The sequence below is a fragment of the Orussus abietinus genome, unplaced genomic scaffold (assembly GCF_000612105.2).
Source record: "Orussus abietinus isolate OABI.00-Male unplaced genomic scaffold, Oabi_2.0 scaffold260, whole genome shotgun sequence".
Taxonomy (NCBI): Eukaryota; Metazoa; Arthropoda; class Insecta; order Hymenoptera; family Orussidae; genus Orussus; species Orussus abietinus.
In genome coordinates, this window is record NW_019394486.1 from 57,066 (window position 1) to 74,211 (window position 17,146).

Consider the following 17,146-nt stretch of genomic DNA (forward strand, 5'->3'; position numbering starts at 1 on the left):
CGCCTTTTTCTAATAATAATTAGTTAGACTAATGATTGTCGGCTTGACTCCTGTAGGTACGAGAACAGAAATCCTTGACTTTGTAGACAAAATTATGCGCGGTTTCCTGATTTTCGGTTTAGCGACTAGTATGTCAGTTATATAACATTGCTTAAGAAATATCAGTATTGAAATGCATAAATAAGTATAGAATGCATTTTACGTTCGTAGTGCAAAATATATTTTCAGTTCAAACGGTATACAATTTTTTGTATAAAATTTAAAAAAATGTAGAGGTATATTTTAAAAACTTATTCTTCCCGACATTATGTTTATTTAATAAATTAGCTCGTGCTTCTAGAACTAGAACTTATAATACAAAAAACTTTGTAACACCTGTCCTGCAAAAACCTTAACATCAGCGAGATTATTGGAAATGAAAAGAAAAGATTATTGAGAATATCAGCGAGATTACTGGAAATGAAAAGTCTGCCCATAAATTAAACGTTATATCACTTCAAAACAACACCACACTGCCGCTTGCACGTATTTGTTTAAGGGGTTACTCAATTGTAAAAGAAAAAATCGGTTTGCTTTAAAGATAGTTTAGATCTTTAGAATGTATGCACAGGAAGTATCATATGGCTAAAAGCATTTTAAAAGCATATATGTGTACCTAAAATGCTTTCAAACTTATACTGTTTGCAATATACGAAGAAACGTGTCCATTCTGTTATTTTTAACAAGTTCGGCTTTTGTAATCGAACTTTTACGTATCACTCTCTGTAACATTGTGTATATTGTTTTTCCAAACACTAGTTTTTTACAAGACTGCAGTTGACAAACTGACGTAAAATTCAGAACATACGTTCAGAGATACAGCAGTTTGTATATGTACCACGATTTTATTACTAGTATTGTTGGTTTAAAAAATATAAACTATAATATAGTTTTGTCCAAAGAAATTTGGAAAAGAACCAGAAAGAATAATGTTTAATAGTTTAAGATAAATTTTGACGAAAATCTCAGTCACATTACAAAAACTAGTCTCGAATAAATGAAAAAATAGTTTATTTCTGCCTCAATTCATCAAATAAGACTTGTCGTGTGTCCACCATCTACCTGTGTATACGCTGGATGTATATGGCTTTATAATTTCCATAAGTATGGATATTTTCAAGTAAAATAATTTATTTATAATTCTTCGAACCTGTGCTGACAGAAATTTCGAAATGAAGAACGTAACATTAGTGCTTTCTTTGTATTGAAATCATAAAGAACAAACTTTTCAAGTCCACCGCAGAAGAATAACCCCTTTAAGCGCAATTCGTCATGAAACAAATTTTTGTAAAATTTATAAAAAGAAATGTCTTAGATTAAAAGGCACATCAGTTTTACAAAATTACTACAGAGCTCAATAATTCAATTCCGTTGGTGCCGTTCTTCCATTCTAATATCTAATAAAAAAAATCAACTCATTTTGTTCAGTTGAGTGGATATTCGAACTTCCTTACAATAAAATATTATTCAAGTTATTTTGCAGTTCTTTTGCGGATTATTACAATTTTCGGAGGCATAGAATAAGTAACTGGTCCTTTCAGCTCATTTACTTCTGCACAACGAATCCATTAAAGGTCCATGATAGATTCTTCAGTGCACTTTTCTTTGAAGTTAGGTTTTGTTTGAAATTTCAAACAGTTACTCTCTCAGTCTGGAACATTAATACACTGAATTCCACCGGGGCCCTTTATAATTAAACTGGCTTCTTCGGGAAGTATACCGCCAGCTCTTCCTGACCTCACAACTGCTTTTTCAGCCTTCATCTCCAACGAGTTATCTTTAGTATCCTCGCTATCTGGATGACTCGATATCATCTCGAACTCGTTCGAATTAGTTTCGGATTGTGATCCAGTGTCTTCGAGATCCATGTTTCGTGTAAAACTGTTCATGTTATTTAATATTTCACCGCTTTCCTCTGCATCTTTATATTCCCGAAACTGCATGTTGTAGTCATCCTTATTATCAACCGAATTCGCTGTTTGGTCCTTGCTACTTGACTCTTCACTTTCATGAGAATTTGGCTTTTTAATAGTTCCTTCGGTAGTTTTTCTTGAACTCATGTCTTTAAGTTCTACTAATCGTCCTTGATCGAACATTTTCCATTCGAATCCTTCGTCAATTTTCATTGCATTTTTTAAATCTGACGATAAATCGCACGTGCTCGGTTGCACGCGATCGTTGCCATATAATTCATTGCAAAAACTGGTCCTATTTGTTGTTCTTTTTAAATCCTTCCCGTTAGCCAGATTTTCGCAACTTACCCTGCTACCATTTTTATCTGTTGAATTGAAGTTATTCAGTGCATTGCATTCTTTCAACGATACGTTCACACGTTCCTGCTCCCTTTTTATGGCCGCCAATTCCGCCTCTTTCATCGCAGAATGAATAACTGGTTCTGCCCAAAGTCCAGGATTAAAGGCCGGTCCTGTTCCACCAAGTTCCGCTGGGAGAATATCAGTTGGCAGATGTTGGTGTAGCGTACTCAGATTGTTACCGTGAAGGTATATCTATAAGATAAGAGAATTTTATTACAAAAAATTATGATCCGTGTACTCATTCACACCTGTCTAGTGTCCCTATCTGTCATTTTTTGTTCAATTAGCTGAATACGTACATTTTCTTTATAATAGAATAGGCAATATATTTGCGATGAAGTAAACAAAAAATATACTAAACGACTGTAAATAAAATAAAGTAGAATTTCCTCATTGAACACGGTATTTCTTTGGCAGAGACAGGAGACAGATAAATCCCTCAAATATAAAGAATCTTTCAAATACGACCGGATCTTTTACTAACATTTGTCTACGTCGTATAGAAATTCGTACGCGAGGGTGAATTATCCAATTAAAATCTTATATTGCAACATAAACGTGTGTACGCTCTCTCGTTATTTAGATATGAGTTTTCAGAATTGAATTAATAATTGCAACTTTTTAAAAGTAAAGAAGTTATAGTCAAGAACTTTACTCCATACATCGTACATACTTTATTCCGAGTTTTTTCATCGAGAAAAGGCTTAACTAGAGCCAATGTAGCTTGGACGTAAAGAGGAGCAGACAAAAAGTGAATAGCTTTAAATCTAGCTGGAAATCGTCCACGAAGAGCAGCTATCAGATTTCGCAAAGCCGCAGCTCCTAAGGCTCCACCTTGTCGCAGTGAAAATCCACCCCAATCAACCACGGCAACGAAACCAGATTGCTGAAATAAAATCAAAAATAGAAAACAATAATTTAATTTAATTCAAATCATAATGTACATCAAGGTAATTCATGAAAATAAAATCAAAAGCACTACAAAAATTATAAGAACAGGACTTTAGCAATTTAAGCAGATTAAAGCAAAAATACCCCTGGGATGACATACAACAAATAATTATTAAATAATGATTACATACAACAAATAAATTTCTTTAGTTGCACATCAATCGATTAACAGCGGAAAACAACAGGGATTATTATTTTACAGAGCGTTATGCATACTTTATACAATAAGCATACGTAAAATATGCATACTTTAGGTAATCATACTTTATGTATGTTTATTCACAGCCGGATGAGAATGAAATGATCCCTTGTAATTAATAATAACCGTATGAGTCAACACACTCAGCCTCATCTTATTGCCTTAAACAGCATTTCCTTGTGCTAATATGTAATTAAAATCCACCCCACGTAGCCGGCATCCTAATTAGGAAGCGTGGACGTGCTATTATGTTTTACGTGTATATTGCTTGGACCTACTTAATAGTTGTTGATCGTACCTGGTTTCGAGGATCTTGAATAAGAATTTCGAGTACTAGAAAAATAGCTCGTTGCACGGAGAGAGCTGGAACGGCGATTGGATCCCATTGGGATGCCAAAACGACAAGTACGCATCGACCCTTCCTAGATTTATGCAATAAAAAAATATACAGAAATCTGTTACACGATAAATATACATAGATGATAATTTGTATATTGACAATTCTACACATACAACCGAGTATGTAGATTAAATCATAGATATAAATACGAGTCATTCACATTCCGCGATCATTCACCTTAGGACATTTAAAGTCTTAACAAATTGTTACCGATGGCACCATGCAATTTTTTACCTATCGCGTGCAGGAAGAACGCCAGGAATCCCAGCTCGAAGAGCACGTTGAATAGCTGGATCGCGAGCTGTCAAATTTCCAAAAATATCCTGACGATGTGCAACTTGTGCCTGATACGCTGCTATCAAAACAGCTGCCTGTTCCGTGCGATACTTCCGGGCCAGCAGGAAGCGCGTAATGTATTCATCGGTGCAATCCTTAAGGTCTGTGAATCACAATTAGAAAAGCAATAATCATAATGCAGTCCAACAAACATTCAGGAAATACTTCGATGTAGATGTGACTGTGACGCAGGAAAGATGAATAATCTCATCGAGATTCAAGACTTACATTGCTCTTAGTCTTTTTTTTTTTATATTTAAATCTCCACCAATAATTAAATTCCTGAACACCTCCACATATTACTCCCAAATATTTTATGATTAGGAATAAATATCACAGCGCTTGAACATTAAATGAAAAATTGAATTTAAATATAATCTGCTTAATCTTGCGAGCGTTCAGGTCAGTGCAGTTTTAATCTCAGTTCCGTGTCGGAGTTCAAAGTAAACGTAGATTAAATAATATCTTGCGTCTCAACGCAGCTTACCACATATGGCGTTATCGTTAAATGATACGAATTACCTAATACGTAGCTTCTAACGAATGATGTCGGTGGTATATGTACGAGATACAGATACATAATTCGGAAAAAAAACACGTGCACATAATTGTATTCTGTATCCGTTTAAAATTTGTCCCCGTTACATTGTTTAATAAAAATCTAACTCAATTGACGTCCAAGAATCCTCGTGCCATTGTACCATATTAATTTCCGTACGTTCCCTTAAACTCGTACCGATACCTCACTTTTAGCGTTCAAAAACCTCTTTTAGCCATTGAAAGACTTCAGGTAAAAGACGTCTTTTAACGTTGATTGTGAGGAAGAGTCCAGGCCTACGTGTTCGCATCTTTACGGTACACGCACATATTTAGTGCACACTAATTGACGTTAGTACCGATCGAGCAAACAGTAACCACCGGCTTTTGTCGGTGCCTCGGTAAAGCTGTCATCCAAACAAATACAATCCGTGATAAGTAATTATAGTATATACCGCCAGTTTATTTGGCTTCCTATCTCGAACTGCAAATATTTATATAGACATTTGATGCTTATAATATCACGATGGCATTACTAACTTTATGCTCACACAGAAGAGACATTCCAGGAATTAAATAGATTCATAATAAAACAAAATCCAAAGATTAAATGATTACTCAACTTGATTGTATGCTACATAATAAGACAAATTAAACAAATATGTATTTCAAATAATTATTAGTGTCAGGTAATATTTTTAATCGATTACGACTTAATGCAATTTTAATAAAAAAAATTAATATCAGAGTATCGTGAACTCCTATAAATATACATATAATGTTACACACGAGTCACGTTTTGTTCAGTATATTATATGCCAGCGCTCGACCCTACGAGTTTCTCGCATGAATGTATTTGGCTGGAAATTCAACCGAGCTTTTTAATATTATAACATACCGTACGCATAGACATAAATAACGAAAATCGGCCGATACATCCCGATGGAATCAAATCGTTAACATGATTGCATCTGGAAATTAACCACTGCTACTATCATTCATCAGATCCCCAAGAGTGAAAGCAATGCTATACACAAAAGCCATTATAACTGAATTGTAAAAATAGTTTTCAACTTCATGCCTAGAAATCTTATAAAATTCTTATTGCAGAACGGAATTACGCTGCCATAATTATACTACTAAAATAGGTACAAGGTAAAGCACTCTTAGCGATTTCAGCATTGACGGAGAGTTTAAGGGGTTATAACACTTTGAAATTTTCAAAAAATCAAAACAATTTTTACGCGTTTATTTTACGCCTTTTTCTTAAAACTGCATTTTAAAAATCGGTGGGCACTCTAGCTCCGCCAATTTTCAATCAGTCGTCTTGATTTTTTTTTAATTTTATTCGTGATATGTTTATCTAGCGAAATACGTATGGTTTTTTCAATGTATTGATATTCGCGTTTCTTATGCAACATTAATTAACGAAATTTAGGGCAAAATACGTATCTTTTCTTTCAAATAGATGCCATTTTGTGAAAAATGCATATTTTTTAAAACGGCTACGTATTTCGCTAGCTTTTGGGCTACAGAAACTAATTCCTTTTCGTTCAATGATCTAGCTTAAACCTGGACTGAGTTATCGTGCCCACCGCACGATCATCGATTTTCGCAGCGCTCCGGTAAATCGCTTTTCAAGCCGCCATTTTTGTAAATAAAAAAAAATAAAAAAAAATATTTTGTTGTTTAATAGTAGTATAATGCCTTACTGTACTTTAATTAGGATAAAAACGTTTTAATTCTTAAAAAACCGTAATCTTTGGGTGCGTCAAAGTGGTGTAACCCTTTAAGAACATGACCTAGCAAAAGGTAGGATAACTAAAGGAAGGACAGAATCATAATCGTGAATATGGGCAGGACAGGAAATCGTTTAGATAGCAGTGCCACATGTGGACGTCGAAACTGTCCTGATCTGGATCTTTCAACTTACTAACGCCTGGCATGTCACGGAGAATAGCCCTGACTGTCTTTATAGCAAGTTTCTTATCCCGAACATCCAGTCTGGCACCATCCTCGTAAATACTTCGAGCAAGGGCGAGGTCCGCGTGGCCGCGCGTTGGATTCCACATGTACTCGCAGTATTCCGACATCCTGACTTCTGCTCACAGTCCCAATAATCTGAAATCGAAATTAATATCCTTTGGTTTCCTTATTTCAATTACCGTATGAATCAAGTTGATATGAAAATGGCATCTGTGGGGTCAATCGTTTATGAAACATTTCTGCGCAATGAGCATACCGAATTGCTTTACATTTTTCCGCGCAAATACGGAGGCCCTAAAGAAGGTCCTGACAACGCTTAGTAGTAATACAATTTTATTTTTCATAAAATATAAATTAGTTGTTTATAAATAAATTAAAAAAAACAGTGAAATTCCATGGGTGGGTTAGAACCTTCCTCGGTGACTCCGTATTCACGAGGTAAAATTTCAAATGATCTGGTACACCCAATTTCGAGGAAAGTTTCATAAACGAGGCCCCTCGGACGCCACTTTCATATCACCTTAAATTATGGAAAATAATCTCATGTAAAAGTTTCTCAAAAATATGTTTTACAGAAGTGTTTTACAACGAATACTGTTCTTCTTTGGAGAAGAGCGAATTCTAATATTCTACCGTATTAACCGTTACATGCATTAATGCTATATGGTATTAAATATCAGAAAAATATAACATACATGATGGCATCTCACGATAGCTAGCTTTACAATGAGCCTCTTATTTAGAATCACACAAGAAATAGATTGTAACGAGTGTTGTAAAAAGTTCAGCAGGAAATCGCATTACATCTAATTTACGACTAAACTCGAAACGTTTGTCGTTTCCTCCTTTGAAACACAGAGGTACGTTTCAGAACGCTTCACATCCTGTAAAAATGTCGCCCACGATAATACGAGTCATATGTGTCGTATACTTTCATACAATATCAGCCCGCCAATGTTTACTACATAAAATTGTAACAGGTCACAGATAGTACCTGATAAAACATTGGCAACTATCAATACCGATCCGAGAAATTTCTACTAGAAAGCTCACGTGATCATTGATTTCTCAAGCCCAGTACAAGATTTACACATATTTATTTTCAAAACCGACATTTTACTCCTTAAATTTGCCTCCATTTAGTTTCGCACTATTTTGTTACGTTGACAGAAAAGTCTATATAAAGTATTTTCCCGCTAATATATGAGGCAGAGAGATCATTATTATTTAAAAAAAAAAAAGACATAACAATTCACACATTAATTGTGAAGTACGAGTAAGAAGAAATATTTTCTTCAATGTTTGTTCTACGATAAGCAATTTTCTTGGTCAATAAAATCATGCCTTAGTTTAGGCAAGCACTTATCAAAGTTCAAAACAGTTTCCAGTGATAGCCTTGAAAAATAATGAAAAACTACATTGTCAGAAAACTCACCAGGTAAGAAGACAATATCAAGCTCCCTTGTATTAATCGACTGTTCTGAAATGTTTGCGAACACCGGCACTTTGTAGACAATGAACGTTACGTACAGACCTCGATCATGCGAACGATATATGACAATCGAGAGGTCCAATTATGTAAAAGACTGCCACGAAAAGTATACATGCCACGTATGTTAGATAACTGGGTTAAGGTGTGGAATGACGCCTGCAGTTCCGACCCAAATAATGTTACGTCCAGGAACAAAAACCATTCCCGAAGGCTAAATCACAGGACGAAAACGAAGACCTTTGTTGAACAATGGAAAACCGGCTCTCGTCCAGTAAAGAAGAAGCCAAGAAGAACGGCCATCCCTCCTGCGGTTCTCCAAAGGAGAAGAAAGGTATTCTCCGTCGTGGAATCTCTTTTGAGATCAATCAAAAATTCCCAATCCACTGGACGCTCCGAGACGATTTCGAGACAGTTTCGTGAAATTTCTCGGGATGTATCCCGCTCTAGACAAATTTTCGTAGTTGTATGAAATTCAACAAGCGTATACGATTCGTTGCCTTGAGTAAGGTGAACTCAAACGACGAGGAAAAAAGGAAGAGTTATCGTCATCCGAGGACTGGATAGCCCCTTTCGTAAAAAGACGCGCACAGAAAAGAACTTCCCCGCGGCGAGTCTTTATGAGTCACGATGGCAAACCTTCGTTCTTGATCAACAAAAGATGGCTGAGTCAGTGAAGCCGGTAAAAAGTTAAGTACCCAAGGAAACGTTACCGAGTCAGTTTTCGAGGGGCTAGGCCTCTAATTCAAGACTCGAGCACGAGCAACCTCTCCGGTTCTCGAACCTCAACCTGAAATCGGAGCGAGATCGTGATAATCCTAATTATGCCTATATATTGTTACGTCCAAAATTTCCCAAGCAAAATTCCCATGAATAGTGGTCAGAATAAAACTTAAAGAGCAAGTATTATGAAATGATGACGTCTAACCTTGTGATTTCTAATCTGGCCCTTCAAAACTTTATAAATCTGACAGATGGATGTTGCAATGTGGTAAAAATGTGTTACTCGAACAACGGAGTCAAATGTAATTCTTTTCATTGTTTTCTTTACTTTTTCACGATTCCGACCATACCTTTAAGTGAAATCGGAATGAAATGATGAGATGGCATAAATAAAATAATTGGTAAAAGTACTTTTACCCCAGCATTAGACGAAATGAATCCAGGAACGTAAATCCGACCACCACTTTGATGACAGATGTCAAGTCCAATGAACCGAGCGATGTGCCAATAGCTTTTAAATGAATTTTTCTTATTGTTCAAGGTAATTATATAATAATGCATTTGCGGATACCACGATAAAATATTAATAGAGTTGGTAGAGTTCTAAATCTAATGTACATCATCTAATTTTCAATGTTTCAGGAAAACATTTTTCTAATTTCCAGTTTATTTTGGCACCTCACGTTTCCATGCATTTGACCCACTGCACAAATTCTGACGCATTAACTAGAGAGTAAGTTATATCCACATATTTCAGACAAACGGGTACAAAAAAGAACAAGGAATAACTAGGGGCTAGTCGGTTGCAAATTTCATTGACAACGTGTCGTTAATTAGCCCCCACTGCTCCCCCTAGGGTTGATATTCAAAAAGAATTTGCCACAAATGCGTACATTATTAAATTTTCAACACATTTTGTAAACATTTTCAAGATAAATTGGTACCAACCAGAAATATATTAACACTTAAAAAATAAGTAACGTTATCAGAAACGATGCTGATGAAACCAACGCGGTGGTTCGTTCGAAATCCGAAGCCGCGGTTGATTTGATCCGAACCGTGAAAAAAGGACAAACTTACGTGCACAACGAATAAAGAAGAGAGATCGGCGACGCAGAGAGAGGGAAGAGAGCCGATTTACCGGTTCGTCTGACTCACCGTTCACTCTCGTTGCGTCGTGTTGCAAAACTACTTGCCGAAGAACCGAATCGCTTTCCATCCTTTGCGGCTCAAGGCTCGGAGGTAGAATGTCTCCCGGGGATTTCGAAAAGGTATACCCGTTGAAGAATTAAAAGCAATTAGTTCCCCTACATTGTGATATAAACATTTAACAATTATCGTATGAAAGTACCAGAGCATGTCTGGCCTTCGAAATCGGTACTTTCGTAAAAATTACTAGAAAACGTGTAATACCATAAACTGTCTTTGCAACGTGGGGGATATGATCATATTCTCGAACGAATGACTTATTTTTAATAAACGGAAATTCATTTTCAGATGTTCTAAGATGTTTTACTATTGATACAGCAATATTTATAATGGTATTTACAAAACATTGCTTCATGGGTATGCAACTTATCTCCAAGCTGGAGTCTTTTTGTAATAATTATTAATTACGTTTTAGTCTTGCATCGCTAAGAGAAATCGAAAGGCCTGGACACTTGGCGATTCTGATAATAACTTGTGTCTATTTCTCTGGTGTGACAAAGAAGTACACGTGACACAACTCCCTTGGACAATCAAACCAAGAATACCCTAGGTTAAGTTACTGCGCGGTAGCAGCATGTCCAAGCGGTTTCTAAAAGCTAGTTACGTGGTACACGGAAACATATATTGCGGAAGTACTCTCCTATTAACCGTTCCGCAAATATGTGCTCTTGGTACTCGACTCTATGAAGATCGGTGCAACTGATAACTTGTAAAAAATTTAAGTATTCTCTGTACGAGCTCTGTACTGTAATTTTCGAAACCAACTTCGCTGTTCCACGATTAAAAAAAATATTTGTTTAAACTAGATGAAGAAAATTTCCCTGCTGTTTAAAAATTGCAAACATCATTTACATGTGTGATATCATATTACATTAAATTATTACACGCAAATACATCCATATTATTTTCCTGGGAGGATTACACTAGTGTATAAATATTCAGATCTGAATATTTTATAAATGTCATTGCATAAAACGTACGAAACGTTTTTCAATGACGAAATGTAGTTAAATACTTTTAACTACTTATCGCGTATGTCAAGTTAAACAAATTGATATTCATATTTTTTCTGTAGATCTTAAATTCGAATTAATATGTTAAAAGTATGCGCAATAACTCTGCATACACGAAAAAGCTCTCTAGTGCTTCAGGTTCATCGTCACTATGATATGCCGATATAACCACGGACTGTACCTTACATAGTGTACCTAGACTGTAATATCCTACGGCGAGGGAGTGCCATTGATAAGGAAGTGGTGGCCGAGTCTGCGATTTTAGGAATCGGTAGATCAACCGCAATTACTTTCTAGAGAACAAAAATTCTACCAAAGCATTCTCCCCGGGGCAAGACATCTTTGTGAAAAATAATAAAACTTTGATCGAGATGAGCCTGTACATGTAATGTGCTCCGTTGCTAAACATTCCTCTTCGCTTTTCATTTGGAAATCTCAACAACAGCAACGTTCCGTTTAACAAACACTTCAAGGTCTGAAATGGGGAACAATAGCTATTGTGGAACACAACTGTCAGACCGTAAAAAACCGATACCGTCCAACTAATTCATACCTGTTTCGATTTTAATCTTACCAATCCTAAGTATTACATTAAAACGTCTGAGGAGTAAATACCATTCTTAGATATCATGTAAAAATATTTCCTTCGGTAATTACAACGTAACGGCAACGCAGATTTCAGGAACGAATACACCCTAACTCTTGCTTTTCTTTTGTCTTTGTCATACAACTTTTTCTGCAATTTATAATCTTCACGCATGGCAGTATTTAACAACATTTATGTTATCGCAAGAAGATAGTTGGAATTACAATTTTTTCAGTATTTACCAACGCTTTAAAATGAACACAGTAATTTAACAATGAATAAATATTATACCTGCGTATTGAACATATCGGTTCTTAAACATTCCTTCGATTACTGCAGTGTTGTCAAATTAAAATACCTAGGTTTATGTACGAAAATTGATAGTTTCCTTGACAATGATACATGACAAAGTATTGCTTTCTTGAAAAGTAGGAAAGTCTCCATAACATTTCGTTTGCGTTATGCCTGTAAAATATTGGATTAAGGTGAAACATTTCAGCAATATTTTGCAACGGTGTATTATCAGAAGTCACGATGGATCGAGGATGGCTACCACTCGCCGTCCACGAACACGGATCGATGCACGTGCGTCCTTGCAGTTTATTAACTTCACTTATTGCACGTCACCGTTTCGCGTTGAGTATTTCTTCCACGAGACGGTCACGGTGTTATTAAAGCCATTGTACCGAAGCGACGATTGAAGTTGCAAAATTACCCAAGCAACTCGCTAACCTTGCGTCAAATAATTCCACGTAAAAAAATAATGCAAAGCACTGTAAACGAATCACTGTCGATAAAAAACGCGACATAGTTCTGACAATCTACATCCGCTTCCACTCTCCATAAAATGCACTTCGTCTTGCCGCCCTGGACGCGTACACCAATCTGAAGAAAACTCTCACTTCCTCTGGTTTCAATTTTACTCTTTCCGTTTAACGCGATACATTTATAACGAATGGAATTTACCCGCAAAAATGTTTACTCAAGGTTGCCATGATCTAAATCGTATTCCTACATTGCATTCTATCCAAATGCACATAAAATTTACTTACCATTTTCTGTCACGGACCTATTTTAACCTGTCGGATTCAACATTGACAGAACATAATGAATCCTAACAAGAAAAAAACGACTTGATCCAAACTCACTTCCTTGAATCGGATTACATGGATTAAAGCACATTTTTAATTACTCTCGATATTCGGGTGCACTTTTTGTGTCCCCCACATATTACAGAAGATATTTCGTAACACGGCCCTGCTTCACTTCCCGCCACAATGCGAGTGGTTTTCAAAATGACAAGTTTGTACTCACTTCCTGATGCAGCGAGTCGACGAAAAATCAGCGGCGCATCTCGCCAGAGAATCCAGCTGCGCGGCGATTCCTCGAGAGGGCGTAATCGTTGCGATTTTAATCGGCTTCGAGTCCTTCGCGCCAATGATCGATTTATCGAATATATGGCTCACACCTCTGCGCCTTGGAATGTACATCCACGAGAAGACGTTGAGACCAGGAGACGCGCGTCCTGGTCGCGCGCACGCTCGGGAACTGGTTTGGAACTGTCAACTCGATCGACGCTCGGCCGACGGTGCCGCGTTTCGGCCGGCAGCCATTTTGTAACGCTACTCGGCTCTTGCGTACTGTACGCACCACGCCTCGACTGAGAACGGTCTTTTATTTAACTCCAGAAATCCATCGTGGATACAGGAGTCACAAAGCGACCTATCCGTCCCTAATTTCCGAAATCCAAGATCGTAATATGAGTGCTTTATTGCGTAACCTCCTACGAATTTTGCGGAGGATTCTCTGCACATGCGCGGGACGCTCTGTATAAAGGAACAGGTTTACGAACGGTCTATACTATCGTAAAAAGGAGCAGCCTTCATCGGCTCTTGAAAAACAAGAACCAAATCGTATCCGTTTAGAAAATTAAAATTTATATTTTTAAAATTCTATGGTGAAATGAATAACTGGTTAACAGATTTGCAATTAATTATTATGAAAATTTAGGAAATAGTGGGAGGAAGATTCTCATCAGGCGCGAAATTTAACGTCAGTGATAGAAATCATTACAATTCTAACACATTCACCTGCTTGGGGTTATACTAAATATTTTTCACTCTACCTATAAGTTCAATCGGCAGTTTGGTTGAAAAATACTGATGTGCTCCGAGCTTGCTCGGATTCCTGATTTCTCTGAATTGGCTTAATTTATCTTGATTTAAAAGTAACCACGCTCCAGCTTGTGACAGTGGAACGAGTTGAGTGCGTATCCACGCTCAGGGTCAGGGCAGATCGCTTTCCTTTCGATATCATGTGGTATACGAGAGTATGACCGCGGTCCTCGGAAACCGGTAAACCGGAAACACGTGGCCCTGCATAATATCGAAGCGGTCTTAATTTAAACTTTCAAATATGAGCTGCGCGTCGCATCGCATTCATAGAAAGTCCAACTAGCAGGCAAGAAGAACGAATAGGTTGCTTCGCGTCAGTCTAATCAACATGTAGACGACATTGTGGGTCCAACAACAGTGCAAACGAGTTTTTTTCTAAACATTATATACTCCTGTATTTTTAGACGAGTGAACAAAAATTCTATAACCGACAAATTGAGGTGGACAGTATGTTGCAAAATCTGTTAGACGTATTATCGTGTAAAATTGAAAACGTGTAAAACGTATTACTATTTTGTCCGTTTGTATTGTACCGTTTCAAAATCTATATATACATAGTATGTACAAAGTATATACATAGATAAATACATTAATATTTTAAATGAGCAGGGACATGTACAAAGTTAATTGTCACGTGTTTAAAGTCACGTTACGACTTTATATAACCCGTAAGGTTTAAAAACTGTCAACTCGATCGATGATCCACTAACATTGCGGTATTACCAGTAGTTATGTCCGTTACGTGTTCTATGAACCTCTATGTCGCTGAGTTATTGCATTCTGCCTACTGTTATATACAGTGATGTCATATATGTACAGCGCTTCAAGCAATCAAACCTATTTTCTGTAATCACTCAATTATTTATGATATGTAAGTAATAAACATGGAATTCCAAAGTTTGATTACATAGACATTGTTCCATTTGCCACTTGTTAATGTTAATTGTTATATTATAAAACGCAAGAGCGAGTATATTGTCAAAATATATCATAATCAGTGGATGTTCTTGATCAAGAGAGCATGAGTAATAATAGTAAACATATGTAGTTAGAAGCGCGATTATCAGAGGTCGCCACGAACAACGACAGGTGCACAACTCAAGATACCATATCTCTTTAGCGTAGACATGAACCACAACGATGAATCAATTTTGCTGCCAACTTTCAGTACCAAATGAGTATTCACGATTTATCAGACATCTACTAGTTCTTGAGCAACAATTCAACTCAATTGATAAATGGAAAAATCTAAAATAAAATGTCTTACATTTTAAAAATTCGAGGTTTCGCGAGAGTTTCTTTCAAATGCTTCAAAAACATGGCACCCGTTTTTTTATAAAACTATACATGTTATATAAAACAATATGTTTCACAGATAACGTTTAACATTTGCATTCCTCAAATTGCATATTCCGAAAGCCACATAGAACGCCCGTACCGCTGCTTTTAGAATGGAAGTAATTAGACAACGTATACTATATTTCAACTTATAACTAAAGTATTTTCTAATATCGGACAATAAGAACGGTTATTTATTTCAAGAGATAACAAACATCGAATAAAAAAATGAAGTCGAAGTACTACATTAATCGTCCTTTTTAACTATGAAGTCATGATAGGCTATCTATAGTCCATTTACGCATGACGTCCGACAAGAACGTGATCTGTTTTCAAATAAGTAGATCATGAATTATTTGTACGGGAGGGCATCTCATCTAGGAATGTTAATGAAAAAATAACGACAATGCAATGTCTCAAGTATACAATACTTGATACACAAAGGTCAATAAAAACTAATAAATCCGAATGTCAATGAAAGGAGTTGCAGGGTATTATACGTAAATATATACAATCGGTCAAAAATTTGAAGCACCCTACAACTTTTCTGTTGTATGTGGCTTGCCGCGTAATAGATTGTACGTTAGTAGAGTAAAAGAGCATTGTAGAGTAGGATAGGGTAGTATAATAGCAGGAGTAATGGATAGAACAACTGTACGATGCTCCAAACTTTTAACCAGTAGTGTACTTATTGAACAAATAATTATAACTATTTCTGGATACTCCGACCTACAGTTCGCACTAGATTCTTCGCATTCCTTACCATTTAAATTTACATAACGTATTATGATCATACTTTTAAGAGGGACTTTTTTCATTCTTGTTCCACTGGTTCATTAAGTGCAGCGAAAGTAATGTAAGATCAAATATCCGTGGAAACGATTTGTCGAAAATAAAACGGATCAGCTTTTCTATCTTCTTGCTCGGTTACGTCACTTGTTAGTGACGTCAAAACGCTTGGCGAGCGGAAGATAACTTGTTCCACTGGCACTCCCATGACCAAGTACAACAACGACAAATCGGCACTCATCGAATTTGGCATTGATTACCTTGCATAAAAACACATAAAAATTAAGAAAAAAACAAAACATAAAACCCCATGAACGTAAAATATATGGACCTCTTAAATCCAATTATTCTCTTAATATTTTTATGAAGATTGAAAAAACTGGAAGAAGGAGGACAGAGGCGCTGTATTTTCTGTCCCTCTTGCCGTTAAATGGGCTGTCGCCGTATTGCGGTGTACAACTATTTAACGTTAAAAAAAAGGAATGGGCGAGAAAACAGCCCCTCTGTTCTCTCTCTTTCAGTTCTGTGGTTTTCATCGTCAGATTAACGTACAGAGACAATATATCCTACGTCCATAGTCCTAAACAGAAAAACCTTGAAAAATCATCCTTGTTATTTTACGAGACGTAAGACAATCCATAAATAGTCGCAACTTAAATATTTGTAAAAAGTGAACCACATATGTAAGTTTAAATTTCGAACGACGTTATCCACGATTAATGAATAATATCTCTTTTCCCTTCTTATCTCAACCGGCTATCAATAGTCCGGAACTCTTTCCCTACCACTCGTTTCCCTGGTCACTAAACCATTCCTAATTCTAAAATTTCAATCCAAAAAAGACTGTGCATCGAATCGTTACCACACTAATGCATTGCCCCAGTCAGGGATCAGAAAAATGAGATATTCGTTAATGATCCGATACCACTAAGCAGAGCACCCGTTTCAACGCAAAAATTGCATCCGACGATAAAGTCTTCGGCAGAAACCAAAGGAATCGTTCGGTCATTGAAGGTTATATAAATTGTAGTACAGCGAATAAAAAGAAAAATGATAAATGGC

At 36.5% G+C, this 17,146-nt stretch overlaps 1 protein-coding gene and 1 long non-coding RNA gene across 3 annotated transcripts; one reads left to right on the plus strand and one right to left on the minus strand.

The window, feature by feature from the left end:
• Positions 1 to 95: 95 nt before the first annotated feature.
• Positions 96 to 13,363, minus strand: LOC105698899. Of its 2 annotated transcripts, none has more exons than XM_012423532.2 (6): positions 13,098 to 13,363; positions 6,711 to 6,898; positions 4,139 to 4,343; positions 3,803 to 3,926; positions 3,028 to 3,240; positions 96 to 2,546 (listed from the first exon to the last, which is right to left on the minus strand). In XM_012423532.2, the coding sequence occupies exons 2-6, from the start codon at positions 6,868 to 6,870 to the stop codon at positions 1,686 to 1,688; spliced, it is 1,563 nt and encodes a 520-aa protein (XP_012278955.1). In that variant the 5' UTR covers positions 6,871 to 6,898; positions 13,098 to 13,363; the 3' UTR covers positions 96 to 1,685. The 2 variants fall into 2 exon arrangements, with proteins under 2 accessions (XP_012278955.1, XP_012278956.1); XM_012423533.2 differs by lacking the exon at positions 13,098 to 13,363 and adding an exon at positions 12,836 to 13,049.
• Positions 10,152 to 11,530, plus strand: LOC105698900. Its single transcript, XR_001103966.2, has 3 exons — positions 10,152 to 10,246; positions 10,473 to 10,516; positions 10,600 to 11,530. It is a non-coding gene; the product is annotated as an uncharacterized LOC105698900 (long non-coding RNA).
• Positions 13,364 to 17,146: the final 3,783 nt, after the last annotated feature.

Coding starts and splice junctions, on each gene's coding strand:
- LOC105698899 (XM_012423532.2), bottom strand. CDS start 6,870: ATGTCGGAATACTGCGAGTACATGTGGAATCCAACGCGCGGCCACGCG. Junction 4,344..6,710: donor CCGTGACATGCCAGGCGTTA/GTAAGTTGAAAG, acceptor TGTGATTCACAG/ACCTTAAGGATTGCACCGAT. Junction 3,241..3,802: donor TTCAAGATCCTCGAAACCAG/GTACGATCAACA, acceptor ATTTTATTTCAG/CAATCTGGTTTCGTTGCCGT.